Source organism: Schistocerca serialis, chromosome 4 (genome assembly GCF_023864345.2).
Source record: "Schistocerca serialis cubense isolate TAMUIC-IGC-003099 chromosome 4, iqSchSeri2.2, whole genome shotgun sequence".
NCBI classification, from domain to species: domain Eukaryota; kingdom Metazoa; phylum Arthropoda; class Insecta; order Orthoptera; family Acrididae; genus Schistocerca; species Schistocerca serialis.
In genome coordinates, this window is record NC_064641.1 from 861,152,612 (window position 1) to 861,167,180 (window position 14,569).

At 41.9% G+C, this 14,569-nt stretch overlaps 1 protein-coding gene across 1 annotated transcript in view; it reads right to left on the reverse strand.

Moving 5' to 3' along the window:
- LOC126473501 (15-hydroxyprostaglandin dehydrogenase [NAD(+)]-like) overlaps positions 1-14,569 on the reverse strand; it is a 97,480-nt gene that overhangs the window by 11,092 nt on the left and 71,819 nt on the right. The window contains exons 4-5 of the mRNA XM_050100590.1: positions 13,067-13,173; positions 2,461-2,634 (exon numbers count right to left, since the gene is read on the reverse strand). Of these exons, the coding sequence (XP_049956547.1) occupies positions 2,461-2,634; positions 13,067-13,173 (281 nt within the window). The remainder of the gene's footprint in view (positions 1-2,460; positions 2,635-13,066; positions 13,174-14,569) is intronic.

A 14,569-nucleotide genomic window follows, 5' to 3' on the forward strand; every position in this document is an offset into this window, starting at 1 on the left:
ACTAGTCAACATCAAGGAAAAAACGAAACTTCTCAATGCAACTTATGATGGAGGTATAACTGTGTATTTCAGTTATATGACAAGTTCCGGGCGTATTTTTACGATTCCATGCCTCAATCTATACAGACTATCGCCGATCGCTTTGTTGTCTGTCTGTCTATCCATTCGATCGACTGTCAAGAATCCACTCTTTCAGATACAAGTAGATGTATAAAGTTCAAATTTATGTCAGATACTAAGGTATATAGTTCCTTGGCGGTGTAAAACGTTTAAGCTTCTAATTCAATCCAGTTAAAAGACAAGGACATTTATTTTGACACTTGAAAACTCCCTAATCAAAACCTGTGGGGTTCCTGTTGATCCAGAATCATGGAAGCAAGTTTTCATAATACAAATCCGAAATTGTTAATTTGTAATTATATCACACAAAAAATATTTCTTTTGTCAATAGTTACTCGACTTCAAACTTGAAATTAAAACATTCTCGGAAGCCCTGGAATCCCCGGGATCGATATCTTGCCATTGTCAATATCGGTAAGAGGCAAAAATCATCATTATTCTCGATTCCTGCAATGGGTAGACTGTCTACACACATAATTCACTTTCACAGATCCCTCAGAGCGCCAATTTTTCTCGGGACAGGCACGATTTTTCCCGAATTTTTTCAAAGGCAATTTGGAACACCTTTTTGTCCCAGATTCAACAATTATGAATCAATATATCTCAAATTAGACATTTACAAATCAGACACCTGTTCGGGATGTTGTCTTATTAGTTTAAGTTGGCGAAAGTGTTTGACAAGAAATGCTATTGCTATCAAAGTGTACCGACTTACACTGTCTCGCACAAGGAATAAACATGATTTCTAGCAACATATGTCATCCTTACGCGCCAAATTATATCATGTTTTACATAGTGTTATACTGTATTACAGTAGCTAATATTTCCGAGATGGTCATATAAGTTCAAATGGTTCAAATGGCTCTGAGCGCTATGGCACTTAACATCTGAGGTCATCAGTCCCCTAGAACTTAGAACTGCTTAAACCTAACTAACCTAAGGACATCACACACATCCATGCCCGAGGCAGGATTCCAACCTGCGACCGTAGCGGTCGCGCGGTTCCAGACTGAGGCGCCTAGAACCGCTCGGCCACTCCGGTAGGCTTGCAAATACACATCTCGGTTTTGCGCCGGGTACACTACGCAAGTCCCGGTATGTTTCATCTAAAGAGCTGTTCGATCTTATCAGATAGTGATAGTTTCTGTCGTTAATGCCACAAGTGGCATGAGAGGAGAAGTACTCACTGTTGGACAAAGGTAGCGATTTGTCAACTTCTGGGGGCCGAAGAGGGCGTTCAATAAGTTATGCAACAAAAAAAATGTTCAAATGTGTGTGAAATCTTACGGGACTTAACTGCTAAGGTCATCAGTCCCTAAGCTTACACGCTACTTAACCTAAATTACCCTAAGGACAAACACACACTCCCATGCCTAGAACTGCTCGGTCACCACGGCCGGCAAAATCATATAAGTTTGCTGACATGTTGAGCAGTTTGTGAAGGGGGGACTGTCAGCAAAATTTGTTGTGAATGAAGTTAGCAGGAAAGAAGTAACAAACTAAAATTGTGGCTCTAAGACTCGCAAGTGGGACTCGCCTCCGTCCTGCAACTGTTGAGCTTAGTTGCTTTCCTTCATCAATAACCATTGTATTGCATGTATTTTATTGTATGTTAACCTGGGGTCTAGAAACGACAGAGAGGCTCCATCCCTGCCGCAGCCGCAGTGGTCCACAACCCCACAACGACTACCGCAATCCACTTCACCTCTCCGCCGCCCCACACCGAACCCAGGGTTACTGTGCGGTTCGGCCCCAGGGTGGACCCCCCCCCCCCCCCCCCCAGGGAGCGTCTCACACCATACAAGTGTAAGCCCTATCTTTGCATGGCAGAGCAATGGTAGTGTACTCGTACATGCAGCACTTGTTTGTGCAGCAATCGCCGACATAGTGTAGCTCAGGCGGAATAAGGGGAACCAGCCCGCATTTGCTGAGGCAGATGGAAAACCACCTAAAAACCATCGACAGACTGGCCGGCTCACAGGAGCTCGTCACAAGTCCGCCGGCCGGATTTGTGCTGGGGAGCAGACGCTCCTTCCCTATCCGGAAAGCAGTGCGTTAGACTGAACGGCTAACCGGGTGCGTCAATAACCATACTTCCCAGCAAGAATGAGTTTACAGAACCTCACTTGCTCCTTCGCTCAGAAACTTCATTTTAGATTGCATTAATAAAGCATAAATTAGTGTACCTTTTGTACAAATTTATGTGAAATTTTACATTTATTATATTTAATTAAAATCTTTTTATAATTTTTGCAATATCAAATCTTTTTAATGTGTCCCGAATTGGGGTCTATAAAATATGGCCACCTGAAATATAAGGGAGCCAGAGTTGGTACTCACCCCATAGGAGCGCGTCATGGCGGACACAGCGTGCTTGGTGCCGCAGTAGATGGGCAGCTGAGGGACTTCATCGAGGCCCGCCACAGACGACAAGTTGACCACCACGCCGCCGGCGCCCCCGTTCTGCTTGCCCATGTACTTGTACGCCAGCAGGATGCCGTACACCACGCCCTTCTGTAGGCACACACAAAGCACCAAACGTGTTCAACCGCACAGGGTCACTTCTGCCATTCCAATTACAGACCTAATATCGTAACAACGCTGCCATAGAATCTGCGACAACGCAGCCATTAAGTCATCGTCCACCATTCTTGCCAAATCCAACAATACTCTGGGCACAAGGAAAGTCACAACTATTTTCTACTACCTGTTGCCCACAGCTACACTCTCGTATCAGTAGTTTTGTTGTTGAGTGATGGTAAGTAAGTAAGCTACTGTGCTTACAATAACGTCAGCTGCTCTCAAGTGTCTGCCTGTCTGCCTGTTTGGGTAAGCCCCCCCCCTCCTCCCCCGCTCCACCTACCACAACACAAGGCGATGTGGCAATGACGCATGGAGAATGGAGACAGGTGTGTGTAGGTCCGACCATCTATCCAGTGCGCTGCTGAAGCAGCTACACATTATACGGTGCGTACATTATGTAACAAATTTATTAACTTCTAATGTGGTTTACGTTCACTGATGTAAAAAATGCATTCCATCCCCTACTTCACACTTTTAAGCGTAGAATTTTCTTTTCATTTTAATTTTCTAAAGTAGCCTATGTTCTTCCTCGGTGTTCAAGATAACTCCATACCAAATTTAATCGAAATTGGTCAGTGGTTTATTCGTGAAAACGCAACGGAATTACTTTCACACATATATTATAGTTTGGATGTATACAGGGTGAGTCACCTAACGTTACCGCTGGATATATTTCGTAAACCACATCAAGTACTGACGAACCGATTCCACAGATCGAACGTGAGGAGAGGGGCTAGTGTAATTGTTTAATACAAACCATACAAAAATGCACGGAAGTATGTTTTTTAACACAAACCTACGATTTTTTAAATGGAACCACGTTAGTTTTGTTAGCGCATCTGAACATATAAACAAATATGTAATCAGTGCCGTTTGTTGCATTGTAAAATGTTAATTACATCCGGAGATATTGTAACCTAAAGTTGACGCTTGAAACCTCCGACGTTCAGCTGCGTGTTGTAACAAACACGGGCCACGGTCGGCGAGCAGCATCTGCAGGGACTTCTTTCTGTGGGGTACGTTAAAGGAGAATGTGTACCGTGATGTGCCTACAACCCCAGAGGATATGAAACAACGTATTGTGGCAGCCTGCGGCGACATTACACCAGATGTACTGCGGCGTGTACGACATTCATTACGCCAGAGATTGCAATTGTGTGCAGCAAATGATGGCCACCACATTGAACATCTATTGGCCTGACATGTCAGGACACACTCTATTCCACTCTGTAATTGATAACGGAAACCACGTGTGTACGTGTACCTCACCCCTCATGGTAACGTACATGTGCGTCAGTGAAAAATACCAATAAAAAGTTGTTAGCATGCTGACTTATGTGCTCTTCCAGTCTCTTCTGTACCTAAGGTCCATCACCGTTCCTTTTGGATCCCTACGTAATTCGGTGCTCTCCGATACACACGATCGAACAGCGGAGGAGTGGTACTCAAGCGTCAACTTTAGGTTACAATATCTCCGGATGTAATTAACATTTTACAATGCAACATATGGCACTGATTACGTATTTGTTTATATGTTCAGATGTGCTAACGGAACTAACGGGGTTCCATTTAAAAAAACGTAGGTTTGTGTTAAAAAACATATTTCCGTGCATTTTTTATGGTTTGTATTAACCAATTACACTAGCCCCTCTCCTCACGTTCGGTCTGTGGTATCTATTCGTCAGTATTAGATGTGGTTTACGAAATATGTCCAGCGGTAATGTTAGGTGACTCACCCTGTATATTAAACACATTGACGACTGTACAAGCACTGTATTCATTATGTTGTATCACATTATGTGGAATATACGATCAATAAAAGCATTTTCACAAATATGATCAAGCTCAATAGCTTCCTCAAAGAGTACATATATTTCCCTAATCCGCGTAATGTTCTACAAATAGTTAAATATCTTGTGCTAGATACTTTCTGAAGTGGCGTATGTTGTTCCTCGACATTCAAACTATCTCCATATTAAATTTTATCAAAACAGTTTTGCGGCTTGGTCATGAAAAGGTAACAGACAAACACATTTTCTCATTTATAACACTGAAAATGACAAGATCTTTTTTTTCGTGATTCGAGTTTGAGTAACTAAAGCATGTACGTTGTTCCAAGTTACTTTCTCCTTACTTGTGAAAACCCCATGAAAATTCGTCTAGTAGTTATGGAGATTAACGTGTTCAAACAGACAAAGCGACAGACACGACAGTTTAACAGTTTTCTTACTAGTATAGACAATAATACAGAGTAGAGTAAGGAATACAAGACTACATCGAAGTTTGGGTATCAGGACTGGTCATTATACTTCGAAAAGTCAAACTGACACTTTTGTTACACAGGAGCAGAAGATACATTTACACCACAGGCGTAAGAATAGATCGGTAAAGAATATTTTCTCGAGAATGTAAGTTTTACAGGTCTGTACCACAATATATTAATAAAAGAATTAGAACAATTAGCGGCCTGCAGCACAATTCTAGAAAATTGGGCAAACATTGAAAACGCAATAAAAAAAGGCTGCAAATGAAGCGTTAGGAACGAAAATAAAATAGCGCCCGAAGTGTGAATTAAAGATTTGATCAACAGAAACTGCCGAGGCTTACAAGAAAACAAAAAGCATATAAAGGGTATCTTCCACAGCTACCGTGGAAAATATACAGATCTATGAATAGAAAAAGTAATAGCGGAAGGAACCCACCAGAAAGCCTGTGACAGATACATTTGTAGTCAAGAACATGATATTCATGACCATCAGCAGACAGCATATAAAGCTTGGCAGACGTTGAATAATACGGAAAAATATACAATTCGTTTGAATAATATTACGAAAGAAGAGTAGATGAAGTACTATAAAAACCTGTGATATGAAGCTAACACGGAAGAGAAGAAAGCAAAAAATCCAGAAACAGAAGTAAAAGGCATAGATGACAGAATAACTAAGTAACTGACAGCAGAATTCTAAACAAAACAAAAAAATTGAAAAGCAACAGGTTTAGATGGAATTAGTGTAGAATTAATTAAATATGGAGAATTATCACTACACCTTAAGCTATTGCATTTGTTTGACTGGAAGAAAAAAGAAAAAAAGGCACCACGACACTGGAGGAAAGCAAAACGTATCGATGTATTGGAAACGAAAAAAAAATATATTTGAGAAAAACAGATGGATAAGCCTACTTGAGAGCATATAAATTTTATGCAAGAATTTTAAATACAATACTAAAAACAACAGCACGATACTTATTCGTGGAACAACAGGCAGGATTTAGAAAGATGCGATCAAAGACTGATGTAGTTTTTATTTTTCGATGGCTAACTGAAAAGCAAGTGAAGTTTAAGAAAGAAACACATATTGTTTTTATAGACTTTTTTGTGTGGATAGAGAAAATTTATGGAGAATAACGGAGCACAGACGTTGATCATCACAGTTTATATTAGCTATCAAAAGGCTATCTAAAGAAACATCAGTAATCTTAGATATAGAAGGCATATACGCAGGAAAGATACAAATAAGTGAAGAAGTGAGACGCGTTTGTAGTGTATCCCCTAAGCTGCTCAATAATTATATTTAGAGTTCAGTCTGCAGATGGAATTCTAGGACAAACGCTGGGGTACAACTGACTCACTGGGTAAAACTAAGGTCACTTCAACATTCTGATGATCTTACACTGATTTTTAAGGGAAGATCATGTACAAAAAGGAATTAATGAACTAAATGAAATAAAGTATATACAGACTATAACCTGAAAATATCTACTAGTAATCTCAGTCAAGCGTATTTTGTGGAAAACATTCAGTGAGAACTGAGATAGTAGCCAACGAAACAGCAATTGGACGAGTAGAATATTTTAAAAATATTGGATTAAAATGTTGTGTGAATGCGAAGATGATATTCAGATTAAGTTCTGTATAACAGTTAAAACAACTTTAAATCATAAAAATCGGAAAGAAACACGGGTGAAACTTTATAAAACAGTCACATTGCCAATCGAATTATACGGAACTGAATAGAAGGTATTGTACAAACGATGAAAAAATACAAGGAACAGAAATCGGATTTCTTAAAGCGATGAAGGGATATAAAAGAATAGATAAAGCAGGAAATGAAGATATATTTGAAAGGACTTAATAACATGGAGTGTGAACGGAAAATGGATTACAACAAAAAGAAATGGAAGGAATATCTGCAAAGAATGCATCCAGAGAGACTATCACATCAGATAAGGAACTTCAAACCAAAAGGGAAAAGCAATCCTGGCAGACTGAGAAAAGGATGCGACCAACAGACCACAACTGGCCGAACACGAAAGTGTAGAAGAAGTATGATGCATATACGTATGCTTCTGCAGGCAGTGTCGGGCTCCATAAATGCCTTCTGGGTGTGCTACTTTGTCATCTCATAAAACACTTAAGATGAGCAAAAAGTAATGTACATCCGACATTTAGATCATGTTTTAGAGGCCTTCCTCATTGCTTAGACTTACTTAGCTGTAGAATGGGTGCTTCAATATATTGCACTTCTGTCATAAGACTACCGATATCATAGCTGCCCCTTATCTGTTAGAGGAGCCACATACACAACAGACAAGCAAGATGGGCTGCCGACCTCCCTTCAAGAGCTCAAAAATGGTTCAAATGGCTCTGAGCACTATGGGACTTAACATCTGTGGTCATCAGTCCCCTAGAACTTAGAACTACTTAAACCTAACCAACCTAAGGACATCACACACATCCATGCCCGTGGCAGGATTCGAACCTGCGACCGTAGCAGTCGCGCGGTTCCGGACTGAGCGCCTAGAACCGCTAGACCACGGCGGCCGGCCTTCAAGAGCTCCTATCAAAAACATCACCAGTGAATGTAAACATCAACAGACTTTCCGTATAAACACGGCACTACTTCCTGAAAAGCCATGTGACAGAGATCCACCAATTGGAACTAATGGGGCTAACTGTAGCACTTCACAGAATCGGTCTTATAAGCACGACAGCAGAGTCAGACTGGCAGTGTGTACCTACAGCTAGGACAGCTCCAGCCAGTACCTATGCTGGCTCTAGCCATGTAGACCCTCTCCGTAGTCTTTTGTAGAGCTTTGTATCTTCTTGGCCGCAACGCCAGTTTCGAAATGCGTAGCGCAGTATTTCGGTCGTTATTATTTCTTTTCATTGTTTTGTAACTTTTATCTGGTTTTTACCACCACAAGAATTATTGTGCTTCCTGTTGTTCTTGAGTTTGAAAATTAGTGCACGCCCAGAAGGCGTTTTAGTTAAATAAAGTGTGTTCAAACTTGATCGTTAGTTCTTTCCTGCTGACCGCAGGACACTAAAACCGACATCAAATTTCTTAGTCTTTTACTGGCCCTAAAATAGAAATGGTTAGCGTCGGGCCAGTTATCTGTGGGTTGCATAGACTGCTAATAATTGATAGCCCACTGCCAATTGGCCACAACCATGTGGGGGTCCCATATGTATCGCTGCCAGAGTGATCGCGAAGAGATTAGACTAACTGCAGTGCAGCTAAGCATTTATTCTTCCTGCGCTCCATACGCAAATGAAACTAATCGTGGTGCAATGCTAAGTACCCCCTGGCATGCACTTCATAGTAGTTTGCAGAGTATGGATTTACATGTACAAGTATATTGGGTTTCTGTCTCAAATGATTTCAGATGGAACTACCACACAAATTTAGTCGAGGCAAACGTGAATGCCGCCTCATGAAGAAGGGTAAGGAATCATAATGAACACATGAAACAGGACGCTCGAAAAGCCCTTGTTTGACAATTTCCTGTGTACTGTTTGTTGATATATAACCGTTGCACACAAAAGTCTGATTACTAGCGACTTGAAATTTTTGCGAATAATGCTATCTAGGACATTGATGGTTACAACGTCATCAATGATGCATCCATGCCTCCAATGGCTAAAATGACGACATAATATTTTTCTCTCTGTGCGGGAATCACAAGTTGTGCGAGGATAATCGTTGCGAGTATGTGACATATGGAAGTTTGTATCGGTCCTGGAAGCGTGCTCAGATGACCGAAGTGGTTAAGGCAACCTCTCGTGATAAGCGGGAAATCCGGTTTAGAGGCCTACTCTGGCACAAATTTTTAAGAGTCGCAAACGACTAACGTCAGTGCGTAGTCGCAGAATGCGCATCTACTTAGTGACTCTGTCTGCGACCCATTCCATATTGGATCAATTCGAATGATAGAAAGGATTCAAAGAAGAGCTTCTTTGCTTGGAGGGGGTGGTTTAGCTAGAGGGAAAGCATCATAGAAATCCACAACCAACTGCTGTCTCAATGAATCACATTGCATCCCATAGTGATATTACTGGTGCATAGCAATTTTGAATAGACGAAGTCTGGAACATCTGTGGTGCTCAAGAGAATGTACGTGGGAATGAGTGTCCTACTGAATGTGTGCGAATGTCAAGTTGTTAGTAGGCTGTTTAGGTTTTTATGTTGTAACGCCACGTAGCGCTCTATATTAAAATCACTGGTTGTGCTGTGTGCGGTCTGGGCTATGTAAGTAGGCTGTTTAGGTTTTTATGTTGGTAACGCCACGTAGCGCTATATATGAAAATCACTGGCTGTGCTGTGTGCAGTCTGTGGCTGGTTGGCATTGTTGGAATATTCGCTATTGTAGTGTTGGGCAGTTGGATGTGAACAGCGCGTAGCGGATGATCTGGACAGAGACAGTAAATTTGTAAGACTGGATATCATGAACTGATATATATACGATGACTTTTGAATATTATTAAGGTAAATACATTGTTTGTTCTGTATCAAAATCTTTCATTTGCTAACTATGCCTATCAGTAGTTAGTGCCTTCAGTAGTTTGAATCTTTTATTTAGCTGGCAGTAGTGGCGCTCGCTGTATTGCAGTAGTTCGAGTAACGAAGATTTTTTTGAGGTAAGTGATTCGTGAAAGGTATAGGTTATTGTTAGTCAGGGCCATTCTTTTGTAGGGATTATTTAAAGTCAGATTGCGTTGCGCTAAAAATATTGTGTGTCAGTTTAGTGTTGATCAGAATAAGTAAAGAGAGAAATGTCAGAGTACGTCCAGCTGTTTGAAAATCAAATAACGTAGAGGTTTACCAGCACAGTAATTCACAAATTTTTCTAAGGGGATGTTTCAAAGTGAATGTAGTACCGAATGAGCACACACTCACCACCCCTGAATAGAACAGCGTAGCTGTTGATTTTGATTGGCTCTGCTACGAGGTGTTACATGCCATGGTTCACAGATAATTGTGAACAGTGATTGGTTTGAACACAGCAGTCCACCAGAAGATGGTGCAACAGTAATTTTTCATTACACTTCTTTTTACATTCAGAAATCATTGATGGCAGAGGAGAAAGTAGCGGTAAACAACAGAAAAATACTCTACCTGAAGAAGCAGTGAATCCCTGGATAATGGACACACACATAGCTACCAGGTGCAGCAGTGAATCATCTTCCGCCAATGTCGTATCGGTTCCTTGTGCTGCCTCCTGTTACTAATACACACAACATGAAAGAAGGAAATATTGTTTGCTTGTGCCTTTGTCCCGCATTGACGCAGGTCTGCATGGTCATTAACGGATGTGGCATAGTTAATTGAAGGGGTGACCGAATGCCCTTGCTGTCACCACTCCGGGAAAGGATATGTGTACCCCCAACTTTCTAAAGTATAGAAAAGTTGATATCAAAGTGAGCTAAGGTTTTCGAAATGTTTGCGAGTCCTGTAACTGAGGCGTGGCTTGGGTGCTAGCCCGGTATTCACCTAGTGAGATGTGGGAAACCGCCTAAAAACCACATCCAGGCAGCCCAGCACACGGGCTTTTGTCGTTAATTCACCAGGCGGATTCGATCTGGAGGCGGTGAATCTCATCGCCCCGGTATCGGCATCTTAACACGCACAGCTATCTGAGCGGGTAACATGAAAGAAGGAAATATTTCCCTGATGTCGAAGAAACCACATTGACAATTTAAGCCAGCTTAGGGACTCGTTAGAGATAGGTCTGAGACTACCAGAAATCATCCTCAAGTAAACAGTTTACAGTAAGTCCATTGATTTTATTAAACTCTATAAAGTCTCATCCCATCTGTGTGACCTCCAGCAACGCATTTAATATATGGGAAATGACTCAAGAGATCAGACCTGATGATCAGCACTGATAATCGATAACAGAGCACAAGATTCCAATAATTTCGGTGCAAAATATTTGTTGGCTTACGTAATTGTTAATCATTGCTGTACATTCTTCCCAGTGGTACTATTATGCTACTGACCTTCCTTTATATCAAGATATCCAAGATTAACGTCGATTGATGAATGTAGGAAATAATTGTTTGTTTCAGTCGTTTAAATTTTGTCAGGGACGATGCTTCCAAGGCTACACGACTCGTCTGAGAAACTGGTGAGATCAGACGGGAAGCTGCATTGTCACTACGAAGTATAAAATGAAGTCCCACTGTATGTGCCTCTCACATACTTCATTTACGTAAGACTTCCCAAATTATGAATGAGATAAATTACTTCATTAAAATATATTAAAGTGGTTTACTGTCAAAGAAAAAGAGAAATACGACACGATAATACACTCCTGGAGACTGCGTACACTGATGAACAACATTACGACCGCTCACTACCACGAGATGGATTGCTGCCTGGTGACATTGCGGACATATGGCGAGATAGGGAAACAATAAGGGAACCATAGGAATAATGGTCAATACTCAGGGATATGACAGGAACGATCATTCGAAGCAAACATGGGTCATAAATGCATAACTTAACAGCTGTGAGCACTTCTTCATCTTCTAGAGTGTGAAACAAATCTCTTCTACTCGAAGCTCTTTGCTTCCCGTATATTGAAACGTGTAGCGTGCACCAAATAAAAAAAAAAATGCTATAAACACAGTCTCCAAAGTGTATAACTTAAGAGCTATGGGCACGTGTTCATCATCGCTACTGTGAAACACATCCCTTCTGCTGAACAAGTGCTCATAGCTCTTAACGTATGCACCTTAGTCCACGTTTACTAGACAATATCTTGTTGTCTGGGTCTATGCTGCGTCGTCCCAAAATATGGAAATCAAGGAGCTTGCAGTAGAAGAGATTTCTGTCATGGCATCGAAGATGAAGTGCTTGTAGCTCTGAAACTGTGCACTTTACCGCCCACGTTTACGAGATGTTTTTGCTTCGCTTGATCATTTCCGTCATATCCCTGAATACTGACCATTCGTCATGGGACACCATGTGTAAACGGAGCAGAGACGATGGGGAATCCTAGCAATGATACGGATGTCAAATGGGGTAGTTCACCGACAAAGCCGTCTGTAACAAATAACGAACTGTTACGGGCCGGCGCGTGGAATGATTTGAAGGACAGTGAAATCACTAGTAGGCGACAACATAATGGACACCCACGTCTCAACACTGATAATGTAGGTCGGATGCTGGCCTGAAATGCAAATCAAGGTAAATGGTGCTCTGTGACAGATCTGACGATAGTGCACAATACTGCTCCAAGTACAATCGTTTCGGAGAAAACCGTTTGGGCACATTGCTGAACATCAGATTCCGCAGCAGCCTACCCTAAGGTGTTCCCATATTGACCGAACGACGTCGTCAATTATGATCGCAGTCAGTACGGGATGATCGAGACTGGAATTAATGGAAACGTGTGGCCTGGTCGGATTAATCACCAGGTTGACAGTCGTGTCCAGATTTGCCAACATCCAGGCGAACGTATGCTGGAAATGTGCAGCGCGCCACACACACAGGCTGGCTGGGTCATATTACACTGTGAGGGAAATTCACCTGGGTTGCCATGGGACCGGTGGTAGTAATCGAAGGCACCACGACAGTTGTGGACACTGTGAATATTACTGCGGACCATCTGAACCTCTAGATTGATGTCTTCCCTGAGGCCGAAGACATATTCCAGCAGAATTGTGCCACAGTGGTTTGAGGAGGATGATACTGAACTCACGTTGGTGTCTTGGCCACCAAATTTGCTTGATCTGAAGGCGATTGAACACATCCCGGATGCTATCCGCGTCCACAAGCACATCACGTGCGACGTATCCCCGGGAATCTACTAAGTGCAAGTAGAACCCCTTCCACGCCGAATCGTTGCTACATTGCATTCCAAAAGTGGGCAACACGTTATTGAGCATTAAGCTATGTTTCGACCCGTCAGTGCAAATACAATAAAAATGTGGCTGTACAGAAATGACTGACCAGCGTTAATCACATGGTCCTCAATGTCTGTTTTCTTCACATGTCGTCAAAGAATGTAGAAGACACCCCTCATACCGTCCGCCGCTATTGCGTAGCTGTGTTCTTCCTCGGTATCTTTCACTTACCATGTTGATGTCGATTTCCTTCTCCCAGACCGAATCTCTCATGATGCCAGCATTGTTGACAACAATGTCCAGACGGTTGAATGAGGATTTGGCTGCCTTGAAGGCCTCTGCAAGAACAATAAACGGAAATGATCAATAAAACGGTTCTGACATGTACTCGTACAATTTTTGGGCTATTTATGCATTCCGTATCAGAAAATACTATCTTTCGTCTGTAAAAATCACTTAAGTGCAGTTCTCGAAGAATAAACAGATATGGCAGAAATCCTGCAGAGTACGTAGTTGAGTATTCTATACAGCAGAAAACACTTAGGTGCAGTAAATAGTTTTTCATGCATGTTGTCGATAGACTTCACAAAATTATTTGAACAACAGCAATCCATCAAGTGCACTTAATGGGTTCCAGCAAAAAAAGATACACGACACACTGAAGATAAATTTTATAAGTAGACTGCAGTAAGCTAGTGTTTCTCAGCCTCAACTGCAAGAAAAGTGATCTAATGTTGATGCGCAATAATATTACACTACCTAAACAGTGTGACGTAAATATTACTGTTGAAAATGGACCAAGATGCATTACTTCCTCCAAAATAAATCTCGGTTAATGGCCACGTCACCAAAATGAGAGAATTTCTGGTCGATACTGAAGGGAACCGTGAGTCTTCCTTCCAGTCTACTACCCATAAGTGGAGCCTGGAGGGGAAATTTACCGCTGGCACACTGTATAAGCTCCACTACATACCGTGCGGTGCCTTGCAGAGTACAGCGGTAGACACAGATCTCTATACATAATTAATACACGGGGTATGGGGAAAAACTGACTAGTAAAGACTCTGGAAAATTGAAGGACGAAAGTGATTGTCGCATTATGTGTCACTGCCAAGAAACATAGCTGGATGAAACTTGGATCACACAGAGGTATATCTGCTACAATATGAAAAATTATGTCCCTTGGACCGTTCAAATGGTGAAACAAGGTTCTTAACACTCTGTGTGATCACAACGGACGGTAATGCATGCTACGCGAAGTGCTTCCACGCTGGCCAAAAGGTTGATAAGCGATTCTTGCGAGAGGGCGTTTCATTCATCCACCAGTGCAGTTGACAACTGGTGCTTATGGACATACTACAATACATCTCCCCGATGCATCCCACACATACTCGCTGGAATTTGAGCTGAGGGGGGGGGGGGGGGGGAGAGGGTGGACGGGCAGACCAGTCCAGTTGCCGAATATACTCTCGTTCCAAGAGCTTCTCCACTTATGCTGTTCGAAGCCGTCGGGCACTGTCATCAATGAAATGGAAGATAGGGCCGAATGAACTCCTGCAAAAACACACATGGGAAAGGAGTACAGTGTCCCAATAAGTGTTCTGTGTTCAAAGATATGGAGGCCAGTATGCCCAAACAACATTGTGACTCTCCACTCCATAACATCTGAACCACCAAAACGATCGTGTTCGACGCTGCTGGATGTACCTTCATATGGCGAGATATGGGAACACG